Here is a 25,081-nt window from a genome sequence, read left to right on the forward strand (position 1 = left end):
TCCCCCTATCTCAGGCCACTTTAGCTCCCTGCTATCTTCCTTTATACCTGATCACTGCATCACCATTCCCTTTATTCTGTCATCACTCCTGCTCCCTGTGCCCCCACCCCTATCCTCATCCTTTTGAAATGGCTTCATGCCTACTTATTCAATCATGCTTTAGATTACCCAGCCTATCTTGTGCTTTGTTCATTTTAACCGCAAAGTACTTTTGAATGTTTCTTGATGTTAAAGATGCTATACAAATGCAAGGTTTTATTGTCTAATAACTGATTTTAATCTGTGTTCCTCATACTCAAATTCTCATCTGCATTATGATTTCTGTTATGCATTTGAATGCTACCATTATGCTATGCTCTCCTGAAATTGTCCTATCATGTAAAGTCTTTTAATACAAGTCAGAGTTGTAATGTATGGTTATGGTATTTACAAAGCAGCATAGAAAATTATTGGGTGAAGTAGAGGGTGAATGAGAGGTCTACAATGTCCATTTAGTTTCCTGATATTGTACGAGATGTAGATTTGCTAATATCATTAATTCTGCCCTTTCAGATGACAATTAATTCAATTGATTCTTTTGTAGCTGATGATGATGATGTACAGATTGTTTTTGTACTGACACCCAAACCTGAACAGGCGGCTCTTGCAAAGCAACTGCAACTTCCTCCAACATTCTTCTGCTACAAGAACAAGCCTGGCTATTTTAGTGAAGACGACGAGGACGGTGAGATGTGCTTAGTCAAAATCTCAGCCCTTGCTGGTGGTCAATTTTTTATTGGTGTATCTGTAATTCAATGAGGATTAGTACCCTCAGTTGTAGCCATTTGTTTCTTTTCTCAAAAACTGTCAATCTGGAGACTTTAGCTAGTGTTAAACTAACACGGTAGCACAGTGGCTAGCGCTGCTGCCTCTCAACTCCAGAGCCCTGAGTTCGATTCCTGGCTTGGCTCACTGTCTGTGTGGATTTCCTGCAGGTGCGCCGGTTTCCTACCACAGTTCAAAATGTGAAGAGGAAACTGGAGCTGTGCTAAATTGCCCCCAAGTGTCCTGGGATGTGTAGGTTATAGGGATTAGCGGGGTAAATATGTGGGGTTTTGGGGATAAGGCCTAGCTGGGATTGTGTCGCTGCAGACTTGATGGGCCGAATGGCCTCCTTGTGCATAAAGAATTTCTATGATAACAAAATTAATCTTCTGTCATGGCTTTCAGCCTGTCCTGTTTCTCACCCAGTCTGACACGTGCTCTTGCAGCCTGCCTGCTGCACTTCTTGCCCACCTTGCTCTTGCACCACATAAATTAGAAAGTTCAATTATTTGACGACTTTTGTGTACCGACTATTGGTTGAACAAAGCGTATCATTGTCATCTGATTTGTTTGGATATTTCAGAGGCAGAATCCTGTAAGCTAGATTTTACATTTAAATCCAAATTACAAATGCTGCATTAAATTATGTTTCTGTTTTAGATGAAGACTATGAAACTGCTATTAAAAAGCTCCAGGGAAAATTGTATCCAGATAAGCCAGAAAAACACAAGTCATCTAACACAGGTACAGATTTGAAATTGAAGCAAAAATAGTGTTGTAACTGAACCACCAGAAGATTAATTTCAGAATTTTGTGCCAGGTGAACTCTTGGGAACTGCTAGAAATTTGTGCCCAGGTGAACAAGGGGAGCAGTTGCATCCTAATGAACCAGAAGATTTCGCTGCAGGTAAATTTTTAACCTAAATCTAAAAGTAAAATAACTTGGTTTTAATTGTGATCTTTACGCTTGAGATAAAATGCCAGAAACTGTTAAAAGACTTGGTGAAAGTTTGTACCCAGATTAACAGGTGAATAGGTGTACCAATGTGAATCATACAGCAAGCCTGTGAAATGGACACTGTTTTGTACTGAAGGTTTCCTTGTGATTGTGACAAAAATTTAAACTCTAATTTTCCAATTCAAGGTACATCCTTGCAAACCAGTGATACAAAGCTCTATGCAGATGAACAAAGTGAACATCAATCCTGTGTAGCAGGTATGTGTTTTAGAAGGTCTATACTTGTGACGTTATCTGTGGATTTGATATTAGTATTTGCACCTGCAAATGGAATTGTATGGTTTGTACAGATGGCTACAAATTTGTGGCTTAGTTGCACTCCGTTGATCTTTAAAAATGGATCAAGTGGTGTTTCTAAATGTCCAAAACTGCAACAGCTGTTGATTGTGGCTGTTAGTCAGTGTTTTTGTCTGCAAAACTTAAGACTTGGTATTCTGTGTGGAGAGTGCAAATGCGTATAGAATTTCATTTGAAAGATTCAGAATTTGAAAGAACAAAGATACAATCATGACTTTTAAGGGGTGTCTTGACACATAGATGAATAGGATGGGAATAGAGAGATATGGTCCTTGAAAGGGTAGGAGGTTTTAGTTCAGGTGGGCAACATAGTTGTTGTAGGCATGGAGGGCCAAGGGGCCTGTTCCTGTGCTGTAACTTACTTTCTTCTATTCAAAGGTGCTCAAGCATTATATAAAAGGATAACGAGGGTTTTCCCATTTCCCTCTTTCAGGGCACCAAGAATTTGTCCAAAGTGGTAGTGGTTCCTAATTAGTACTCCGTTCACCTTGTTTCCAACTGCAATACTCTTGTATCTCATAAGAACATACCAACATAAGAAGTAGGAGTAGGCCATCTAGCCCTTCAAGCCTGCCCTGCCATTCAGTAAGATCATGGTTGATCTGAAGTGGCTCAGTTCCACTTTCCCACTTTCTCCCCATAACCCTTAATTCCCTTGCCTACCAAAAACCTATCTACCCGTGACTTAAATATATTTAGCGAGGTAGCCTCCACCACTTCAACGGGCAGAGAATTCCAGATTCACCACCCTTTGAGTGAAGAAGTTCCTCCTCAACTCCGTTCTCAGTTGTCCCCCCCTTATCTTGAGGCTGTGCCCTCTAGACCTGCTGTCCTTTCTGAGCGGGAAGAATCTCTCTACCTCTACCCTATCCATTCCCTTCATTATCTTATACGTCCCTATAAGATTCCCCTCTCATCCTTCTAAACTCGCAACGAGTACAGACCCAGTCTATTTAGTCTCTCTTCATAGTCCAACCCCCTCATCTCTGGTATCAGCCTAGTGAACCTCCTCTGCACTCTCTCCAAGGCCAAAATATCCTTGCGCAAGTGTGGCGACCAAAACTGCACACAGTACTCCAGCTGCGGCCTCACCAGTGCCCTGTACAGTCGCAGCAAGATCTCCCTGCTTTTATATTCTATCCCCCTTGCTATAAAGGCCAGCATTCCATTCGCCGCCTTGATCACCTGCTGCACCTGCAGACTGGGTTTTTGCGACTCGTGCACAAGGACCCCCAGGTCCCTCTGCACCGTAGCATGCTGCAGCTTTTCGCCCTTTAAATAGTAATCCCTCCTCCTATTACTTCCACCAAAGTGGATAACCTCACACTAGGTAGCATTGTACTCCATCTGCCAGGTCCTCGCCCACTCGCTCAGCCTATCTAGATCCCTCTGCAGACTTTCCACATCCTCTGCACAATTTGCTTTTCCACTCATCTTTGTGTCATCAGCAAATTTTGACACCCTACACTCAGCCCCCTCCTCCAGATCATCTATATAAATGGTAAATAGCTGAGGCCCCAGCGCCGATCCCTGTGGCACTCCACTAGTTACCAACCGCCAATCAGAATAGCACCCATTGATACCAACTCCCTGCCTCCTATTAGACAGCCAATCCTCTATCCACGCTAACACCTTACCCCCAACTCCATGCCCCCTAACCTTCTGAAGCAACCTTTTGTGCGGCACCTTATCAAACGCCTTCTGAAAATCGAGAAACACCACATCCACCAGTTCCCCTTTGTCTACCACACTAGTCACATCCTCATAGAATTCCAATAAGTTTGTCAAACACGAGTTCCCCATAACGAATCTGTGCTGCGTCTGCTCTATCAAACAATTCTTCTATAGGTGCCTTGCTATTTCTTCTTTGACAGATTCCAGCATTTTTTCCAACAACAGACGTTAAACTAACCGACCTATAATTCCCTGCCTTTTGTCTGCTACCTTTTTTGAACAGCGGCGTAACATTAGCCGTTTTCCAATCTTCTGGCACTTCCCCGGAATCCAGCAAAGTTTGGTAAATAATCACTAAGGCGTCTACTATCACCTCTGCCATTTCCTTCAGAACCCTGGGATGCATTCCATCCGGTCCTGGGGACTTGTCCACCATCAGTCCCACTATTCGATCAAGCACTACCTCTCTAGTGACAGTAATCGCATTCAGGGCCTCAACTCCTACCATCCTTCTATCTTTAATATCCGGCAAACTATTCACGTCCTCCTCCGTGAAGACCGAGGCAAAAAACTTATTTAAGGCCTCAGCCATTTCCTCATCTCCCACCACTAAATCCCCCCTCTCATCCTCCAAGGGTCCAACATTCACCCTAGCCAGCCTCCTCCTCTTTATATATTTGTAAAAACTCTGTCCTTTTTTACATTTAGTGCTAGTTTAGCTTCATAGTCTATCCTTCCTTTCTTTATCAACTTCTTAGTCATTCTTTGTTGATTTTTAAACCTTTCCCAATCTTCTACTTGCCCACTATTTTAGCCACTGTAAATGCATCAGCTTTTAATTTAATACTCTCCTTTATTTCCTTCGATAACCACGGCTGATTATCCCTTCTCCTACGTTCCTTCTTTACTATTGGAATATATTTCTGCTGAGCACCCAAAAAGATCTCCTTAAAGATCCTCCACTGTTCCTCAGCAATCCTACCGACCAATCTGCGCCCCCAATCTACATTTGCCAATTCCTCCCTCATCCTGTCATACTCCCCTCTGTTCAAACAGAGGACACAGGTCCAGGACCCTATTCTCTCATCTTCCATCTTCATCAAAAACTCAACTATACAATGATCGCTCATCCCAAGGGGATCTCTCACAACAAGATCCCTAATTCTACCTGCCTCGTTACATAACACCAGATCTAAGATAGCTTGCTCCCTCATCGGTTCTGTCACACACTATTCAAGGAAACTATCCGGCAGCATTCCAAGAACTCTTCCTCAAACCCACTGCGTCCGACATGGCTCAACCTATCAATATGTAGATTGAAATCCCCCATGATTATCGCTGTTCCATTCCTGCATGCATCATTTATTTGCTTGTTTATAGCCCACCCCACCTCCAAGTTATTATTTGGGGGCCTACAGACCACACCCACCAGCGTCTTCCTCCCCTTGCTGTTCCTTATCTCCACCCACAACGATTCCACGTTCTGCTCTTTGGAGCCTATATCTTCCCTTACTACCATCCTGATATTATCCTTAATCAGCAGAGCTACCCCACCCCCTTTTTCCTCCCGTCTATCCTTCCTAAACACTTGATACCCCTGGACATTCAGCTCCCAGTCCCTGTCACCCTGCAGCCACGTTTCCGTAATGGCCACCAGATCATATCCATTTGTGCTGATTTGCGCCACCAGCTCGTTCACTTTGTTCCGAATGCTTTGTGCATTCAGGTAAAGTGTCTATCCCAGCCTTTATCTGGACCCTATTTGAAGGAACGCTACCAACCTTTCTCATGCCCCCTACTCCCTTTTATTATTGGGACATCCTCAACATTTTTCCTGTGCCTGTACCCTCTCTTTTACTTCAGATACTGTAATTTCTCCCACTCCCCACCCCCCTAATTAGTTTAAAGCCCTATCTATAGTCCTAGTTATACCATTCACCAGGACTCTGGCCCCAGCACGGTTCAGACCAAGACCATCCCACCTGCCCCAATACTGGTGCCAATGCCCCATAAATTCAAACCCATTATTCCCATACCAATCCCTGAGCCACCCATTCATCTCTTTAATCCTATCTACCCTATGCCCATCTGCACACGGTTCAGGTAGTAATCCAGAGATAACCACCTTGTCGGTTCTGCTTTTTAATTTCATTCCCAGCTTTTCATACTCTGCAGATCCTTAGTTCCCATTTTGCCTATATCATTGGCACCCACATGTACCACAATGACCGGATTCTCACCCTCCCACTCCAGGTTTCTCTGCAGCCCAGATGAGACATCCTGGACCTGCGCACCAGGCAGACAACACACCCTTCTGTATTCTTTATCATTATGACAAAAGACAGTGTCTATACCCCTAACCACACTATCCCCAATTATCACTACATTCCTCTTTACTTCTTCCTCTTTGTCCATTCTCTCCCCACCAGCTTTCCCACCCCGTGTGGTTTAGTATTACCTAACAATTTATTGTTAGGTAATACTAAACCACACGAGTCCTGCTCAGTGCTTCAATTTTGCTTAAATCTCTCCCAAATATTTCCACCTAACTCCTTAAAATTTATTTGGAGCTAGTTTTGTCCCAAATACCATGGCCCAACATCACTAGCTCATTTGTCCCAGCATTAATGTCTTTTAAGTCTGGCTTCTAGGTAGATCATACCTGCTGGTAAAAGACTCTACGTGCCTTGAGTTTGTGTGAATTTTTTGAGATTGCCACCAGTCATTGTAGCAATCGTTCCCATGCTTGATGGAAATGGAGTCCTTCAGACTAACATTGTTTTGAAGGAATGTAAGATTGAGCATTTGATCATTACATAGCAATTGATACTGAAGTGATTTATTTCAAGTTTCAATCAGCCATTTTCTTTCCAGTATCTTTTATAGCCTTATACTTTTCATCATAGACTCCAGTGGGAATAATCTTGTAGAAGATGATGACAAAGACTGTATCCTTGTGTGGGAGAAGGTGCCAACCCCTCAAGAGAAGTTGAAGGCTGAGAAGTTATTGCTTCCTTCCACATTTTTTTGTGGTTTAAGCAGTGACACTGAAGGAGAGAAGGAAGATGATGACTTTGAGAGTGAGATGAGAAAAGTTGGGGCAAAGGTGAGATTTAAAAATGCCTTTTTATAACCAATTGATCATGGGTCCTGGTAATGACCTTAATTCAGATCATTGTAATTACAACACACACAGGACTTGCAAATATTGTCACAGTTTTTCATGAAAATCATCCCTCATTTGGACTGATATTTGTATTTATTACATAGCAAAATTGAGGCTGTGCTGCTTTGAATTAGTAAGTATTTACTATTTGAAACTGTCAAAAGAAATAACCAAAAACAGAAAATGCTTGCCAAATTCAGGTCCGAGTCCATATAACCCTTCAGAATCATAGGGACTTAGAACATGTAATGCCTTAAGTATGTTAGGGATGTGGGTTTTAACAGAGAAATGAAAATGTTTGCCACGTGTGGATTCAAAATAACAGATTTATTGAACACTTTTCCAATTTGACAGTAACACAGCAGCCTTCAACACCCAAATGGCATCACATCAAATTGTGATCAGCTCTTAAAGCAGTCTGCAACCATTTTAAAAGTTATTACGATGTTATACATGGGGTCGATGGTACTATGCATCATCAACCATTATATATAGTCAATAAAAAAGTTGATCAAGAACTCTGGAATTAGGCTGTCCATGACCTTAAAAGTATGATTTGCAACTTCAGTAGATACAGAATTAGTTCCAAGAGAAGAAGCATAATTTTCACTCCTGTGTAGTAGCAACACCATCAAGCAATTCGGATACAACTAAACCTTCTATAGTAATATTCGCGATACTAGGGATTAAAGAAGTTGGTTCGTCTTGAGATTATTCTGAGAAATCATTTCAAAATAAACATTCAGTTAGCATGATGTTGCCAAACTAGTTCATCTTCCTTTTGAACCATGTAAGAAATTGACCTGTTTTTACCAAAACTATGGCTGGTATCCATTTCTCACTTGTGGCATAATTACATACTAACACTCAATCTCCATGTTGAAATGACCATGATTTTGTCCTCACACCATGTCTAACAATTTGGAGATTGTTATTGATCCTCTATATTTCTGAAGCTTTTGGAGACAAACATAGTGCTCAGCTTTCTTTGAGTTAATAATGCAGGTGCACTTTGGGTAGCTAATGTGAGTGGTGTTTAAAGAAGATGCCAAAAAGCTAAATAATATTTATTTTGGGATGATCCTCAATCTTGTGACATAAACTATGAACCATTTTCTGTTCTGGTTTACCAAATCTTGCAAAGGTTTTGTCAAATTTTTCAATGGTTTGTTCCGTTGTAGTAATTCTCATAACTTTTTGGCCATTTTGAATGTACGGCAATTACGATTTAAGAACATGTAACCCTCAACGGACCAGCAAAATCTACCTGTTGCCGTGGCATTTTAGACCACTCCTAAGGGTGAAAAGGAGACAATGGTGATGCATTTCTTATTCGTGCATAGGATGGGCACTTTCCCCAACTGGTTCTTCAATCTATGCATCCAAACCCAGCCACCAAAAATAACTTTTTTTTTTCCTTCGTCTGTCCTATAATAGGATGTCCTTCATCTAATTGTTCAAGATCTTTCATGCTGTCTGGGTGGAATGATGACTCAGATTCCTCACAATAGACACCCACCTTTGGACAGTCAACTCGAGTTTCCTTGATACGTATGGTTTTGAATCAGGATGCAACATTGTGTTCCAGCTATCATTTTATTTCAATTCCATATCCATTATCTTCCCCATCACAGGATTATTTCTGTATGTCTTTGAACTTGAGATTTGCTCACAGGCAAATGACCTTCTAGTGACAAAAAAAAATTAGCAAAGCTACCTGCTCAACAGGTAAAGGTACGGGTGATAATGCATTAGCATAGCACCCTGATTGACAAAACTTTATATTGTAAGTGTGCAATCAGCTAGCAGCTAATTATGATATTCCTTTATATGGCCAGAAATATAGTGAAGGGTCGATGATCAGTCAATAGTGAAATAATGATCATATAGATAATGATGAAACTGTCATACTCAATGCTGCTTTTTCAAGCTAAGCACAGTTAAATTCATCACCAGTCAGAGTATGTGAAACAGCAGCTGTTGACTGTTCTTCTCCCAAAGGCATAATATGCAACACTAATGCCTCTACTATATAAGGTTAAGTGTCACAAGCAAGTAGAAATGGTAGCTTTGGATTAAAAGGAACCAATCCTTCAGATTTCTGCAAAGCACCTTTGACATCCTTGCATGCTTTCTCACATTGTTGTCCAGTCCCATCATTGTTTCACACACAGTAAATTATGCAATGGCTTCAATAAATTTAAGAACAAATTTACCATTATAATTTACCTAATAAACCAGCAAACAAATCTTCAATTAAAGGAATCCAATATTGATCTCTCAACACTGAATTTACAGTTTCTAAATTACCACAAATATGAACTGGACCATCCAATTTCATGGGTACGAAAGGGGTAGCCCAGTCATTCATAACTGGCTCTAATACAGCATTGCTAATAAGTCATACTAATTCTTCTTCAATCTTGGGACGAATTGCATACGGTGCTACTTTATGAAATTTCTTGGTTGACTATTATTTCACTTGAACTCCCTTCAGTGAGCCATGTGTCTCTCTGAATACATTCTTGTGTTTATCCAGATGCTGCTGTAGGTCTGTTTTGGCATTGATCATTCCAGTTAAGCTTTATCTTCTCCAACTGGAAAATTATCACATGGAGAGGCAACTTGTCAACTCTGGCCATTATGTAAACTTTTAATGTCACAATCTCTTCCAGTTGTGTCCTTAAAATCACATCAGCTGATTTTAAAGGAAGATGTTTCAGCTTTTGTTAGTAAGTAGTCTCACGAACTAAAGATACTTCTCCTTAGGATCTTTTCTTGATGTTTTCAATGAAACAAAATCCTGTTCATCGCCAATTTGTTTTCTTTCTATAATTTCCGAACAATGTTAGTGGTGTGGGTTTTAACAGAAAGAAATATGTAGTTTTGCACACAGTTTCTAAGTAACAACAGGTTTATTCAAGAGCTGTTCTCTGCTCTGCACGGAGTACAAAACAAAGTCAATACCCTAATGGCATCGTGTGATCAGCTCTTAAAGCAACCTGCATAAGAATATAAGAAATAGGAGCAGGAGTAGGCCTTCGAGCCTGCCCCGCCATTCAATAAGATCATGGCTGATCTGAAGTGGACGAGTTCCACTTTCCCATTTTCTCCCCATAACCCTTAATTCCCCTGTCTATCAGAAACCTATCTACCCGTGACTTGAATATATTTAGTGAGGTAGCCTCCACCACTTCAATGGGCAGAGAATTCCAGAGATTCACCACCCTTTTGAGTGAAGAAGTTCCTCCTCAACTCTGATCTAAACTGCAACACCCCCCGCCCCCCGCCAAAATCTTGAGGCTGTGCCCTCTAGTCCTGCTATCCTTTCTGAGCAGGAAGAATCTCTCCACTTCTACCCTATCCATCCCCTTCATTATCTTGTACGTCTCTATAAGATCTCCCCTCATCCTTCTAAACTCCGAGTACAGACCCAGTCTATTTAGCCTCACTTCATAGGCCAACCCCCTCATCTCCGGGATCATCCAAGTGAACCTCCTCTGCACTTCCTCCAAGGCCAAAATATCCTTGCACAAGTGCGGCGACCAAAACTGCACACAGTACTGCAGCTGCGGCCTCACCGATACCTTGTACAGTTGCAGCAAGACCGCCCTACTTTTATATTCTATCCCCCTCGCTATAAAGGCCAACATTCCATTCGCCTTCTTGATCACCTGCTGCACCTGCAGACTGGGTTTTGCAACTCGTGCACAAGGACCCCCAGGTCCCTCTGCATTGTAGCATGCTGCAGCTTTTCGCCTTTTAAATAATAATCCCTCCTCCTATTATTTCTGCCAAAGTGGATAACCTCATACTTGCTAACATTATACTCCATCTGCCAGGTCCTCTCCCACTCGCTCAGCCTATCCAGCTCTCTCCGCAGACTTTCCACACCATCCACGCAGTTTGCTCTTCCACTCATCTTCGTGTCATCAGCAAATTTCATCACCCTACCCTCAGCCCCCTCCTCCAGATCATCTATGTAAATGGTAAACAGTTGAGGCCCCAGCACCAATCTCTGCGGCACTCCACTGGTCACCAACCGCCAACCAGAATAGCACCCATTGATACCAACTTTCTGCTTCCTATTCGACAGCCAATCTTCTATCCACGCTAACACCTTACCCCCAACTCTGTGCACCTAACCTTCTGTAGCAACCTTTTATGAGGCATCTTATCAGATGCCTTTTGGAAATCTAAAAACACACATCCACCGGTTCCCCTCTATCTACCGCACTAGTCACATCCTCGTAGAAATCCAATAAATTTGTCAAACACGACTTCCCCTTAACGAATCCGTGCTGCGTCTGCTCGATCAAACCATTCTTTTCTAGGTGCCTCACTTTTTCTTTGATGACGGATTCAAGCATTTTTCCAACTACAGACGTTAAACTAACCGGCCTATAATTCCCTGCCTTTTGTCTGCTACCTTTTTTTAAACAGCGGCGTAACATTAGCCGTTTTCCAATCTTCCGGCACTTCTCCGGAGTCCAGCGAATTTTGATAAATAATTACTAAGGCATCCACTATCACCTCTGCCATTTCTTTCAGAACCCTGGGATGCATTCCATCCAGTCCTCGGGACTTGTCCACCTTCAGTCCCATTAGTCTATCAAGTACTACCTCTCTAGTGACAGTAATCGCATTTAGGCCCTCAACTCCTACCATCCTTCTATCTTTAATATTCGGCAAACTCTTCGTGTCCTCCTCCGTGAAGACAGTGGCAAAAAACTTATTTAAGGCCTTAGCCATTCCCTCATCGCCCACCGCTAAATCCCCCTCTCATCCTCCAAGGGGCCAACATTCACTCTAGCCAGCCTCCTCCTCTTTATATATTTATAAAAACTTTTACTGTCATTTTTTATATTTAGTGCTAGTTTAGCTTCATAGTCTATCTTTCCTTTCTTTATCACCTCCTTGGTCATTCCTTGTTGATTTTTAAAAAAATCTTTCCCAATCTTCTAATCACCCACTATTTTTAGCCACTCTGAACGCATCTTAACGCAAGTGCAACCCTCTTAAATGTCAGCAAAACATCATAGTGCTTCTCTCTCCAAATATGCTACCAGAGCTGCTGAGTTTTTCCAGCATTTTGTTTTTTCAGATTTGCAGTATTTTGCTTTCATCAAAGATATAGTTACTCCTGAAATTCAGTTATGTTTTTGTATCTGGAGTGAACGTTGCATTTGACAATTGAGCCAAATAGCATATTAATAATTAAAGTGGTACAGTACAGTTTTGTTTAATTTAAAATAGTCAAACAAATCCTTTTGTCTTTAAATTGATCTGTTGCATGATATAAAAACCATTGGGAAGAGGTTAGTTAGAACAAAAGTTTCTTTGGTTTTGTTTTAACAAATGTCATTGACAGTTTCTAAGGTTTGGTGCTTTGCATTCGGCTTGGTTTGATAATCAAGTCAACTCCGGATAGAGGATTTATACCTTTATTCTTTTACGACGTCGGAGCTAGTTTTCCTTAGGGTGAGCAGGCATCAGTGGTCCCGCACACCCAGGCAAAACTAACTCCTTTGTCTACTATTTCCAAACACTTATCCCAGTTGGAAGGTGGGCTTCCAGAGCACTAGCCTATTACAACTTGTCTCTGACTCTTACACCAATAGAGTGGTAGTATAGCTGCATGCACAGTTCATAATGTTCTAAAAACCAATCAACTCTGTACACACTTTCCTCACAATAAATCCTTACACGACAGTTAAAACACTTGGTACTAGGTATAGCTAGGCTACAGAGTGTGATTAATTACACTTCTGCATACTTGCAGGACAGCATGAGATTACAAACTATACAAAAACCTTATGGCTTTTATATTCTCATCATTTGTGAACCTTGTGTTTATTGTAGTTAATTAGAAAGTGGTAATAATTTGATTTTGTTACAGATGGCACAGGAAAATACCGTCAGCAGCTCCACTGACGTTGGTTCTGCAGTCCACTTGAATGAACAAACTACTTCCGCACAAGTCGATGTTTCAGATGCTGAAGCAGACCTTGCGTCGCAGTTTGAAGTTAAGGAATTTTCAGATGTGGATGTCGGCCGGCCCATTGATTTAACAACTAAAAAAGAAATGGAACCTGATTCTACAATCCAAGGTACAAAAACAGGTGATAAGAATTAAGGTCAAAATATTCCTATTAGGTCAATGTAATGAATGTACAATGATTTTGATCCAGTGACAGTGAAGGAACTTCCAGATGGTGGTTTTCCCATGTATCTGCTGCCATTGCCCTTCTAGATGGGAGTGGTCGTGGGTTTGGAAGATGCTAGCTAAGGAACCTTGGTGAATTCCTCTTCAAGGCAGTTAAAACATCTCTGACCAAAGTTTTATTCACCTGACCCAATATTTCCTTTTTGCCTTGGTGTCATACTGTTTTACACTGCACCTGTGAAGCATGTTGGAATGCTTCATTACTTTAAAAGGTGCTATATAAACACAAGTTGTTGGAATGTGTTTTCACTGACCCAAATGCCAATGTTCCCTAGGTTGTGGGAATGGGGCCTGGTGGGTTTGTAGTCAGTGCAGACTCGATGGACTGAATGGCCTCCTCACGCACTGTAGAGATGCTATGATTTTATGAACACCTCCGTCCATCTTTTAAAATTATAAATGTTTCAATAGTCAACTATCATTCTTCCCCACTCCCACAACGCAGGAACTATTGGTGTTTGGGTCAGAGAACACATTCCAACAACAACTTGTGTTTATATAGCACCTTTTTAAAGTAATGAAGCATTCCAACGTGCTTCATAGCTATACTGTAAAACAGTATGACACCAAGTCAAAAAGGACATATTGTGTCAGGTGAATAAAACTTTGGTCAGTGATGTTGTAAGTGTCTTGGAGGAAAATCAGGTAGAGGAACACCTATCAATGGAGTGTTGTGGGCTTGGTGAAGGTTGCAGACACAGGGTAGAACAAACCCATGGAGAGGTTCAAAAACAAGAATGGTAATTTTAGAATCAAGACATTGCCTGACGGATAGATAATGCAGGTCAGCAAACAGGTGGTGGGGTGGGAGGGGCACGGACTTCCTGCGAGTTAAGACACAGGCAATAGAGGTATGGATGACCCCAAATTTACAGCTGAGTTTGACGGATTCTTACCTACAAGGGAGACAGAAAATTGAGGGGGAAGCCCAGAAAGTGAAGTTGAGGCCACAGTCAAATCATCTATGGCATTGAAGAGCCAAATGGTTGATTCCTCCCATTTCTTGTGGGTGACATCTAACTTCTCAAAACCTTTCAATCATCTACAAGGCAAGAATGATGGAATACTGTCTTGTAACATGTGAAGGTAAGAGCAGCTAGTGCATTGGAAGCTTTACTCCATGTATAACTGATTAGTATGTTTCATTGCAAGGCCAAAATCTGCAACTCTGTAACGGTACTGTAGTGTGTCATCTTCACACTGATTGGAATAGTTTAAGAAGTTGGCTCACCATTTCTGGAGAACCGTTAAAGGATGAACAGTGATTTATTTGCCTTGCCATCGACTTCCACCCTGTGAATGAATAAAAAAACATTTTTTGTGGCTCACAACTCTTAAGTGGGCACAGTGGTTAATAGTGCTGCCTCACAATGCCAGGGACCCAGGTTCAATTCTGGCCTTGGGTGACTGTGTATGTGGAGTTTGCATGTTCTCCCCATGTCTGCGTGGGTTTCCTCCAGGTGTTCTGATTTTCTCCCACACTGCAAAGAGGTGGATTGACCATGCCAAATTGCCAAAGCTATGTAGGCTAGGGGGTTGGTGGAGTAAACACCTAAATTTACAGGGTAAGCCCGAATAAGAGTCGGTGCAAACTCGAGGGGCCAAATAGCCGCCGCCTCCACAGTAGGGTTTCTATAGTTCTATGAAATAATTATAATTTTTTTAGTTTAAAGCAAACAAAAGAAGCTCACATCTTAGTACACTGAGTTGAACTGGATTTAAACAGAACTATAAGATTAAAAATAGTGTTTAGATTTTACCAGATCATACAGTGGAGTAAGGAAATTGGTTAATTCTGTTCTGAAGACTAATGTGGAACCAACTTCAAATTGGTTCACTTGGGAAGTTTGCTAAGGATTTAAAGTAGTGATGTCTGTGCGTATTGAAATTCATTTTTAAAACATTCTTTGACTTAGATGTCCAAAGATGTGCAGGATAGGTTGATTGGCCATGGTAAGAAATTGCCCGTTAGTGTCCAGGGATGCGTAGGTTAGAGGGATTAGTGGGCATAATACATAGGGATATGGGGGTAGGGCCTGGGTGGTATTGTGTTCGGGGCAACTTGATGGGCCGAAGATCCTCTTTCTGCACTGTAGGGTTCTATGATTAATACATCATTCTGAATAGCAATTCATGTTTTATGGCATACCCAATGATAAAATGGTAACTGCTTATGTTTTTATCTAAATTTCTCCTAAATGTGTTTTTTGTATTTGTAATACATTTTTTTTAATCTTCCAGACAATGCCATGTTTGGATTTGGTGCCTCCACAATACCTTCTTTTGCAGATTTGGCTGCACAGAGTACAGAAGGTTATAGATTTGCACAGAAAGGTAGTATGAGTTGCTGCTCTAACTATATAAAAGTGCGCACACAAGTGGTGTCTTGTGTAGTATAAGCCTTTGGTCAAGAATATGTAAAGATCAACAATGGATAACAGTAAAACAACAAATGTCTCTTTTCATACAGTTTAATTTCCTGACTATTGTTAACTTGATAGTCTTGCACAATCATTCCCCTGCTAGTGTAAGCTGGCCTGCTCTATATCTGAACTTTAGGAGGACTAGATAGCAATCTGGGTTATCGATAGAAAAAAAAGTGTCCTAATGTTAGGTTGAGTTGCCCTATCTTACAGATCAAGAATCCCATGTTTAATTTCTGATCGTTATTGTTATCTTGGCCAGAATGGGTACGTTATTGTTAGTCTCAGTATGGCAACAAATAAATACATTGGCTGCGCATTTCTAGAAACACTGACACTGTCACAGGTTCGTGGGGTGACAGAAAATTTTTGAAAATAGCAGGTCAGGTGATATCTGTGAAAAGAAACAGTTAACATATCAGGTCTATGACCTTTCACAGAAGTTCTGATGAAATGTCATCGATCTGAAACTGAAAATCGACCCAAGCTTGCTGGATAGTTCCAGAATTTTGTTTTTATTTCAAATTTCCAACATCTGCAGTATTTTGCTTTTGTGCAAGTCTTTGGATATTTGCTTATCTGTGGTGCCCCGCCTCCTACTTTGCTAATACGAGTTCAAACATCAGTATGGCTGTTTGGAAATATAAATTTAGTTTCAAAGTTTGGAAATGAAATAAGTTGTCAGTTAAATTGACTCTGAAGCTATCAGACTCTTTTAAAAATAAAATCCAAAACTGGATCACTTCTGGCTCCAAGTGAGCTGTGTGAATAAGGAGGAAAGAAGAAAAATTAAGAACAGAGCTACAAGCCAAAATAATCACTCCGTTTTGAAGTTAATGCTAACGCACCCTGCAGCCGTGTAAGTTATTGCACTTAGCTGCATGAAACTTTAAATCCGAGCTTAATTGTTTAGTTAATTCTTTGCCTTGCTTTTTCTTACTGAATAAAACCATTCAGCAGCTATAACTTTCATATACAGGCTGAACGGTTTTGCTTACTAAAATGCGAATAACGACAAAAGGAAAGTTTACAAATGTCAACTGTTCCAATTTATTTTAACTTATGCATGAAAGCAAATTTATTTTTAACAAGACTTTTTCCAATTCAGTAACAAATCTTGTTTGAGTGGAATTTATTCTTTTCTAAACTGAATATCTATTTGTAGCTTGGATATTTTCTTGGTGAATTGTACTGCTGTAAAGTGTCAAGTTGCATTGTACTTCTGCTTTTTAGTGGTTTTTATTTTTCAAACTAAATGATGCTGTCTTAAATTTTCTGGCAATTTACTTCTGAAATCTGCACAAATGTTTACATAGAACACTACAGCACAAACAGGCCCTTTGGCCCACAAGTTGTGCCGATCACATCTATACCTACCAAGCCATAGAACTATCTGTAACTTCCAATGCCATTAGATCCTATATACTCATCCAGAAGTCTTTTAAAAGACCCCAGCGAGTTCGCCTCTACCACCACCGACGGCAGCCGATTCCACCCTCTGAGTGAAAAACTTACACCTAACATCTCCTCTGTACTTGCTTCCCAGCACCTTAAACCTGTGTCCTCTTGTAGCGACCATTTCAGCCCAGGGAAATAGCCTCCGAGAATCCACCCTATCTATTCCTCTCAACATTTTATAAACCTCTATCAGATCATCTCTCAACCTTCGTCTCTCCAGGGAGAAGCGACCTAGCTCCCTCAACCTATCTTCATAAGGCATGCCTCCCAATCCAGGCAACATCCTTGTAAATCTCCTCTGCACCCTCTCAATAGCTTCCACGTCTTTCCTGTAGTGAGGCGACCAGAACTGCGCACAGTACTCCAAGTGGGGTCTGACGAGGGTCCTATAAAATTGCAGCATTACCTCCCGACTCCTAAACTCAATTCCTCGAATGAGTGGCTTGGAATGGTGCAGTTTTATTTTCTAGAACGCTCTTGATAATGCAACTTTCTTTAAAAAAACAGAATCCAATTTCACGTGGGCAAATGCAGGAACAGCTGTCTTTTCTTCAATGATGCCCAGAACTGTATTGGATGAAGATGATGGTACCGATGTGGTATCTAGCGATGATATCCACTTTGAACCGATAGTTTCTTTACCTGAGGTAAAAAAGCACACGTTCTGTCAAGCGATTTACGTAATTGTGCAGGGGAAATGTGCCATTATCTTTTGGAGATTCTGAATAAATGTAAAAGTCATAAATTTAAATGCAACTCTACATGTTATAGTTGTCTTAATTATTTTTATACTCATCTAATTTGTTTAGTTATTCTGTCGCCTAAAATTTGGGCAGTAACTAATACTGCGATGCAAGTGCAGACCAATGTTTGTCCCTTTTTAGAAGTGCAGAAATCTTACAAAAGTTGAATTGTCATCAAAGTCCATGTAACAATTCTGTAAAATTAATAAATGCTACTAACCTCACTAGGTTGAGACAAAATCTGGTGAAGAGGATGAGGAAGTTATATTTAAAGAAAGATGTAAGCTGTATCGATGGGACCGAGATATTTCTCAGTGGAAAGAACGTGGTGTTGGAGATCTAAAAATTCTGTATCACGCCGAAAAGCAATGCTACCGTATTCTAATGAGGCGAGAACAAGTTCTCAAGGTCTGTGCGAACCATGTTATTACTGAGGAAATGGAACTCAAATTAATGAATACATCAAATAATGCATTTGTTTGGACTGCAGCAGATTATACTGGTGAGTTTATATCCTGCATTAAGTTCCATACAATTTATTTTTAAAAAGCCAGTCATCACCACCAATTGTATTGCAATGAAGAATATTAATATTCTGCATAGACTGCAAGTCCTTTGAGTGCTGATGAACTGCTTTTGCTTTGAATTATTTGGTGAATTTTTATAAAAGTTAAAGTCACCCCTCGCCAATAGGCAGAAAAGTAATATACCTGTTGGTACTTTTTCAGATGGCGAAGCAAAAATAGAACAACTTGCTGCCCGATTCAAAACTCCCGAGTTGGCTGCTGTTTACAAAAAGAAGTTCGAAGAATGTCAAAATGCACTTTCACAGCTTCAAAAATCTGAAGAATCCCAAGTTATGGCCCAATCTGATAGTAGCAATCCTGTTGTTTATTTTGATGTATCAGCTGGCAAGGAGGTCTTGGGACGAATTACAATGGAATTGCTAGCAAATAAAGTTCCGCGAACAGCTGAAAACTTCAGAGCCCTCTGCACTGGCGAAAGGGGCTTTGGATATAAAAAATCAATATTTCACAGGGTTATTCCTGAATTTGTTTGCCAGGTAATTAGTTGCCTCACTTCCCCGTGTGTTGGTAGCTTTTTTTGGTAGATGAAAGCTGTTTGTAGCTGTAATGTAAAACTCTATGCCAATATCTTATTTCTGTGCTAAAAGGTGATGAGAGATGTATGTGTAGTGAGTTGTAGATTGATCAGTTGAACCCAACTATCTCATGTTTAATGGATTAGTGTCTGCTATTGCTGAGAGACAAGTGAGCATGATAGCACAAATTTATAAATTAAATCTTCCAAAATTACACGGAATATACAGCATAGTTGCAGGCATTTTGGCTCTGCTAGTTTCTGCTGGTGTTTATGTTCCAAACGAACCTCCTCCAATATCATCTACCTCATAACAGCCTTTTAGCATATTTTGCAGTTGCTTTTTCTGTTATGTTCTCATCTTGTTTCCTTTTGAAATCTAATTTGTTTCAACTATTTTTTGTGGTTCTAAATCTCTCACTCTAACCACTTGAGTAAATACATTTTTCCTATTGGATTTATTAGATTTTGTTGGGTTCATGGCTCCTAGTTTAAGATTAAGTGGAAACATTTTCTCCATTCTCTTCTGTCCAATTTAGTGAATTTAAATACCTCTTGGGTTATCCAAGCCCCTCTTTTTTTAAAGAAAAAATATTCCAAACTATTTAATTTTTTTCTTGGTAGCTGTGATCTTCCAGTTTTGGTACTATCTCTATTTTTTTTTGCACTTCTCCAGTGATTCTATCTTTCGTTTATAGTGTGAAGCTAGAACTTTGCTCGTGTAGCCTGGCCAGTATTCTTTATAAACTTAGCTTCTATTTTTGAATTCTCTGCCTGTAGAAGTAAATCACCATAGTTCTGTTAGCATTGTTATTTGTTAACATTGCTGATCTACGGTACTGTTCTTAATAACTTTACCTATATCCCTATCTCACCTATCTTTTATTTTCTAAGGCGATAAAGGTGATCTTTCCGTATTTTTTACCCAAGCGCCTCATTTCGGTTATCTATGTTAAAGTTCATTGGTCACTTAACTGTCCATGCATCAAATTATGCAGGAAGCGCAAGGCCAATTTGCACATAGCAAGATTCTGGTCTGAGAAACAGTGTCCTGGATTTTGTGGTTGGGACAAAATAATGGCGCTTGCTGTTTCTGCAGGCTTTTGAATGTTGAATAGCTATTAGCTGTCTGCTCAGCATGGCAGCCACTACAAAGATTTCTTGGTGTTAGACCAGGGCAAGGTGCATCAAGGCTGTTCAACCAGTCAGATTGAAGAATCTTCTCTGAGCCCCACAGAATCTAAATCAAGAATTCTAAAATAGATTCAAATCATGCACAGAAAGCAGAAAAAAATTGTGATTAAGATAGCAATAAGAGACAGGAAAAGTAGAAAGCATGTCCACATATTTTGAATCTCTAACACTAAATTCTGAAGAATGAGACTTCACTGTTGTAAAAGTAAATTTTCACACCCACGTAATCTTGGGAATACTTAAGGCTGATATCACGGTTTAACAAATCACTTCTACCTGAATGCACAAGTCCCAGCTTTCTGTGGCATATTTAGCCACAAAAAAGAAGTTGAGTATTGCAACCTTTCACATCTTTGTATTGATTTCAATGCTGTGTCTATTGGTCAGCACCATTATTTATTGAACGCCCTGTGGAGAGGGGTACCTCAGATCTCAACTTCTAGATTTCTGGCTTTAATTTTGTGTGTAGACTTCAGATTGCTGAATAATAGAGCGCTGTTAGCCTTGCCATTATTCTCAGTACAAAATTTCAAACTATATTGCCTCCAGTAAGGGGTGTACAAAGTCCTGGGAGGCCAAAGATTGTTCAATTTTCAGCAGTAACATTGCATTGCTTCTCAATCACCATAACAATGAAGCTTGTCCAGTCTAATTTGAGACAGTTATCAGCGCAAGATACCTACCTTCAACATCCAAAGCTTCCTGATGTTTATTTATAGTCACAACATATTTTGAAATGCAGCAGAAAATTTTACCCAGGAAGAGATGACATTTAACCCAGTGGGGAGGAGGATGTACCATGTAGATTCGCAACTGGATAACAGGCTCCTCCTCCTGTCTTCACTGCCATGTGTTCTGCTCATCACCTCTATTGCTTTGTCCTCCTGTGCCATCTTTTATCTTGCCATTGCCTTCTCTTCCTTGTTCCAGTTATTGGGCATACTGTAATACTTGCTTGAACTGTTGATATGCAAATATGTGCATTGAGAAACAATTTTCTCTTTGGTCTCAATTGATTGAAATAAGGATCTTTATTTAAAAATTGCAACTAGATGGGCTGTGAAGTTCTGAATCTAACACTTGTGATTATTTTCCCAAGTTTGTGGCTGATTTCCTTCAGTATCCTTTCTGATAGGGTAACCTATTCGGCTAAATGGTAAACTTTCCAAATGGCTTGCTCATTTTCAATTCATTGCTAATTATTTAAAATTTGAGATGGTCTCAAAGACAGCCAAAGGGAGTGGGCTGAAATTTAAAATCAGCAAGAGGGAGTGTTATTTAAATATCTGTGGTGGCAAAGCAGATGAGAATGCAACGACTGAAATGAGACACAGAAAATGTACTTGGATGCCAACAGGACAAAGTTTAGAATTTAGGTGGAGAGTATCTTTGTAATATTTTGAGTATTATGTAACATGAATTGCATTCTTGTTTCAGGGTGGTGATATCACAAGATCTGATGGAACTGGTGGAAAATCTATTTATGGCGATAAATTTGAAGATGAAAGCTTTATTATACGTCACTCTTGTCCTGGTTTGTTGTCCATGGCAAATTGTGGGCCAAACACCAATTCTTCACAGTTTTTCATCACTCTGAAAGAAACCAAGCATTTAGATTTGAAGCATGTGGTTTTTGGTTATGTAAAAGAAGGTATGGATGTTGTGAAGAAGATTGAAACGTTTGGCTCAAACAGTGGCCAAGTGAGTAGTATCATTATGATCACTGATTGTGGACAGATTTCTTGAATGGAGAATACCAAGTTTCCCTCTGTGCACTCTATTTAGGATTTGAAATGGTGTAATATTGGATATTGCTGGTGTAAACTGTACTGGTCTAAACATTGGATGTACAAATTATATTGACTGCTACCAGCTGTCAATTTTTTAAATGTTGAATTGCATGTTTCAGAATAAAGGTTTTGGCAAACATTTGATGAGCAGTGGCATTATCTTAAATGTACACAACATGATTTTTCTGACGTTTTGCAGTTCCAGCCAACTGTACAGAGCAGTCTTTAAACCTGGCAATCAAAGTTTGAACTATAAAAAGTTGCTACTATTAAAAAAATGCAACATTTGAGAATTAAGGTGGAACTTAGTAACTGCATTCCAGGACTAAAAATGGTAATTACCTAAAAGGATTTGGTCATTTTAACCAGGTTTTGCATATTTTTGTTGCATTCATTTTACAGCAACCAAAACACTAGGTGTTTTATTTTTCAATGTAAAAAATCCTGGAATGGGGTTAAATTTGCTGATGGCCCTGTTACCAAGATTAAAGTTCTGCTGTTAACATTGCAAATACTGGAACAGATTGACACTATTGTAAAATGTAAAGTCTTTTTTAAACACAGATTTTCTAGTATTTGCTAATGAGATTGGCTCTGTAATTTTAAATTGGTAAATTTAAATAGTTAAAACCCGTAACTTTATAAATATTTATAATAAAAGAATAGATCTATCTACTGGTGATTTTAAGCAGTTTCCTTTCTACTGGTTTGTTTCAAATTCATGCAAACTTAGTGAAGGCACATGCCTAACCAGCAATAAATGTTATTGTACCTTTCTAAATGTTTTCAAATTGTGCATTTATTCTTTATTCCAAGATAGTTTTGGTAAGATATTAGCGGCATGGTGTATTTAAGAGATTAATACATGGTTACAAGTACTATATTAAGTCGTCCTTCCATGGGAACTACTTTTCCTCCTCTTGCCAGCAGTCTTAATTACAATCTCAAAAGGATTTTATTCGATGTAAAGCTTTTTTCTCCATTTAAGTTCTGTTAAAGATGAATTTGAACTCTTGCCCTTTTTTGAATTCCTTTTATGCAGCTGCCAGCAAGCAATGCTTTTTCGACATGTAAGTATTTTCTTATGAAAGTGTTTTCAAACTTTGCATTCTTTTATACAAACAGAAGGCCCGTGTAGCAGGAGGTACCTACCATGTCATCCCCTCCAAGTTGAATTTGCACATGGAATTCATTCTGTTTTCTTCCTGATGTTTTCATAATGAATGTTTTTTTGGTTCACACATCCTAACCTAAATTCTTTTTTAACCACCATTTTTTTAATCACCTTGTGGTGATTTTTGACCCAGAAGTATGTCAAGGAAAATGTGTAATTTATTTAATGTCTGTGGAATCTTTCTTCCAAGAATATTTGAAAAGGACTTTTAAAAGAAGTTTGCAATTATAAAGGGATTTTTTTGGATAAGAAATACATGTGACCTGGTGACCCTTGACCTGGAAGTAGTATCAGTAGGATGCTAGAAGTTGTATGGCTGACAGACATGAAGGAGAGTCGCAGCAAGTGGAGATAGGAAGGCATATTTGCAAGGAGCTCTGTGTGATACAGTTGGGACAAAGCCAAAGATGGTGTTAGAGTAGACATTTGTGAACTGGACAATTCAAATATTGCTACTTCAATTTTGCAAGAGCTTACAATGATTTAATGGGGTATATTGAAAGGCGTCTCTGGGGAAGCTAAGCCATTAGGACTGTTGTAAATCTAGCTAAGTTCTGCAAGCATGTGCTGTTCAGGTAGCAACCATCTCCAGGGACCTCTGGAATATGGGTGCTAATGAGCACAGCGCAACTCAATTGAGCAGTAAACTGAAAGATCTAAGGTAGGATTCTCTGGCTGTGTAAGCCCCAAGACTGGAAATTCCCAACTAAGCTAAAACCTCTGACTATTTTTTTTGTTTTGCCTGCTATGATTCCTGCAGCGGGTGAGATGGGAGATTTTCAGCCTTTGTGTACCAGAGGCTTAGTTGGAGTTGCACATTGCCACGTGTCTGTAAGGAATAATGCAGGTACTTGTGGTTATGTAACATGTATCTTTGTAAATTTCACTTTAAATAGTCTCTACAATTTTATTTTATTATTTGCCTGTTAATTCATGTTTAATGTTTGTTGGTTCTGATTCATATTAAAGTATGAAGATACAAAAAGTGAAGTTTTGTTGGTAAATTCTTTTGGAGATCATTCATTAAATGTAATTACTTTGGTTTATGGTTTTCACACAGGAATTTGAGTTATGGTGATTTGCACATGGCTTGTCATGCCTAATAAAGGCATGTCATTTTATGAAATTTCTGCTGACACTTCTCTAAATTACAAACAAAATCGATGGTTTCCACAAATCGTGTGAATTTGGTATTTGAACAGCAGGCAGTATTAAGTCTGGAAAATGCCTAATTAAATATGGACCAAGGTGATCGTACCTCACAACCATTTGTGAAATTCTCACATTTTATTGTTTTAAGAATGGACCAACACCAAAGACTATGGGGTTCCTAGACTGCTTGTTTCCATGTTTTATACTGTACAAAGGGAAGATAGAAACCACTGATCATTATTAATTTCCCATTGTGTCATGATGGTCTACCCATTCCAAATTAAATAGTGGAACCTTGTTAGTCTGAGAATCAGACTGAAACTGGATGCAAATCTTCAAGTAGTCAAAGTACTTCACCTGTTCCAGTTTCAAAAGTTCACATAAAAACCAACTTCCTAGATGTTTTTGCCACAATAAACTGCTCAATTTGTTGTGAGCCCTTCACCTTGCAGGTTGCTCATTTCAATTTTAAAGCATCAAATCCATTCAAGAAACCACAAATCTATTATGTGGGAGACTGAATTAATCTATCTGTAAAAATGTACTAATCTGTATCCAAATTCTGTGTGAAACAGGAACATGTATTTGTTATTTTGAGATAAATATGTGGTGGTGTGGTATTGTTACTGGACTAGTAACTGGTAAATCCAGGCTAATGCCCTGGGCATCTGGGTTTGAATCTCACCATGGCAGATGGTGAAATTTGAATTCAATAAAAATCTGGAATTAAAAGTCAAATGACCATAAAACTATTGTCAATTGCTTTAAAACACATCTGGTTCACTAATGTCCTTTTACTGAGCATTTGTAATGTTCCTAATATAGTTGACCCTTAAATAGGCAGTTGGGGATTGGCAATAA

At 39.6% G+C, this 25,081-nt stretch overlaps 1 protein-coding gene across 5 annotated transcripts in view; it reads left to right on the plus strand.

The window, feature by feature from the left end:
• Positions 1 to 24,145, plus strand: part of ranbp2 (RAN binding protein 2) — an 81,168-nt gene extending 57,023 nt beyond the window's left edge. For 2 of the 5 annotated variants that reach the window (XM_080197192.1, XM_080197194.1), the window contains exons 22-32: positions 584 to 724; positions 1,465 to 1,548; positions 1,625 to 1,711; positions 1,943 to 2,020; positions 6,700 to 6,899; positions 12,859 to 13,069; positions 15,427 to 15,519; positions 17,574 to 17,713; positions 18,038 to 18,311; positions 18,538 to 18,872; positions 21,542 to 24,145. In XM_080197192.1, the coding sequence (XP_080053318.1) occupies positions 584 to 724; positions 1,465 to 1,548; positions 1,625 to 1,711; positions 1,943 to 2,020; positions 6,700 to 6,899; positions 12,859 to 13,069; positions 15,427 to 15,519; positions 17,574 to 17,713; positions 18,038 to 18,311; positions 18,538 to 18,872; positions 21,542 to 21,850 (1,952 nt within the window). In that variant the 3' untranslated portion in view covers positions 21,851 to 24,145. The remainder of the gene's footprint in view (positions 1 to 583; positions 725 to 1,464; positions 1,549 to 1,624; positions 1,712 to 1,942; positions 2,021 to 6,699; positions 6,900 to 12,858; positions 13,070 to 15,426; positions 15,520 to 17,573; positions 17,714 to 18,037; positions 18,312 to 18,537; positions 18,873 to 21,541) is intronic. The other 3 variants (XM_080197193.1, XM_080197195.1, XM_080197196.1) reach the window with 3 other exon arrangements.
• Positions 24,146 to 25,081: the final 936 nt, after the last annotated feature.

Source organism: Carcharhinus amblyrhynchos, chromosome 10 (assembly GCF_965287045.1).
Source record: "Carcharhinus amblyrhynchos chromosome 10, sCarAmb.v2.hapA, whole genome shotgun sequence".
Taxonomy (NCBI): domain Eukaryota; kingdom Metazoa; phylum Chordata; class Chondrichthyes; order Carcharhiniformes; family Carcharhinidae; genus Carcharhinus; species Carcharhinus amblyrhynchos.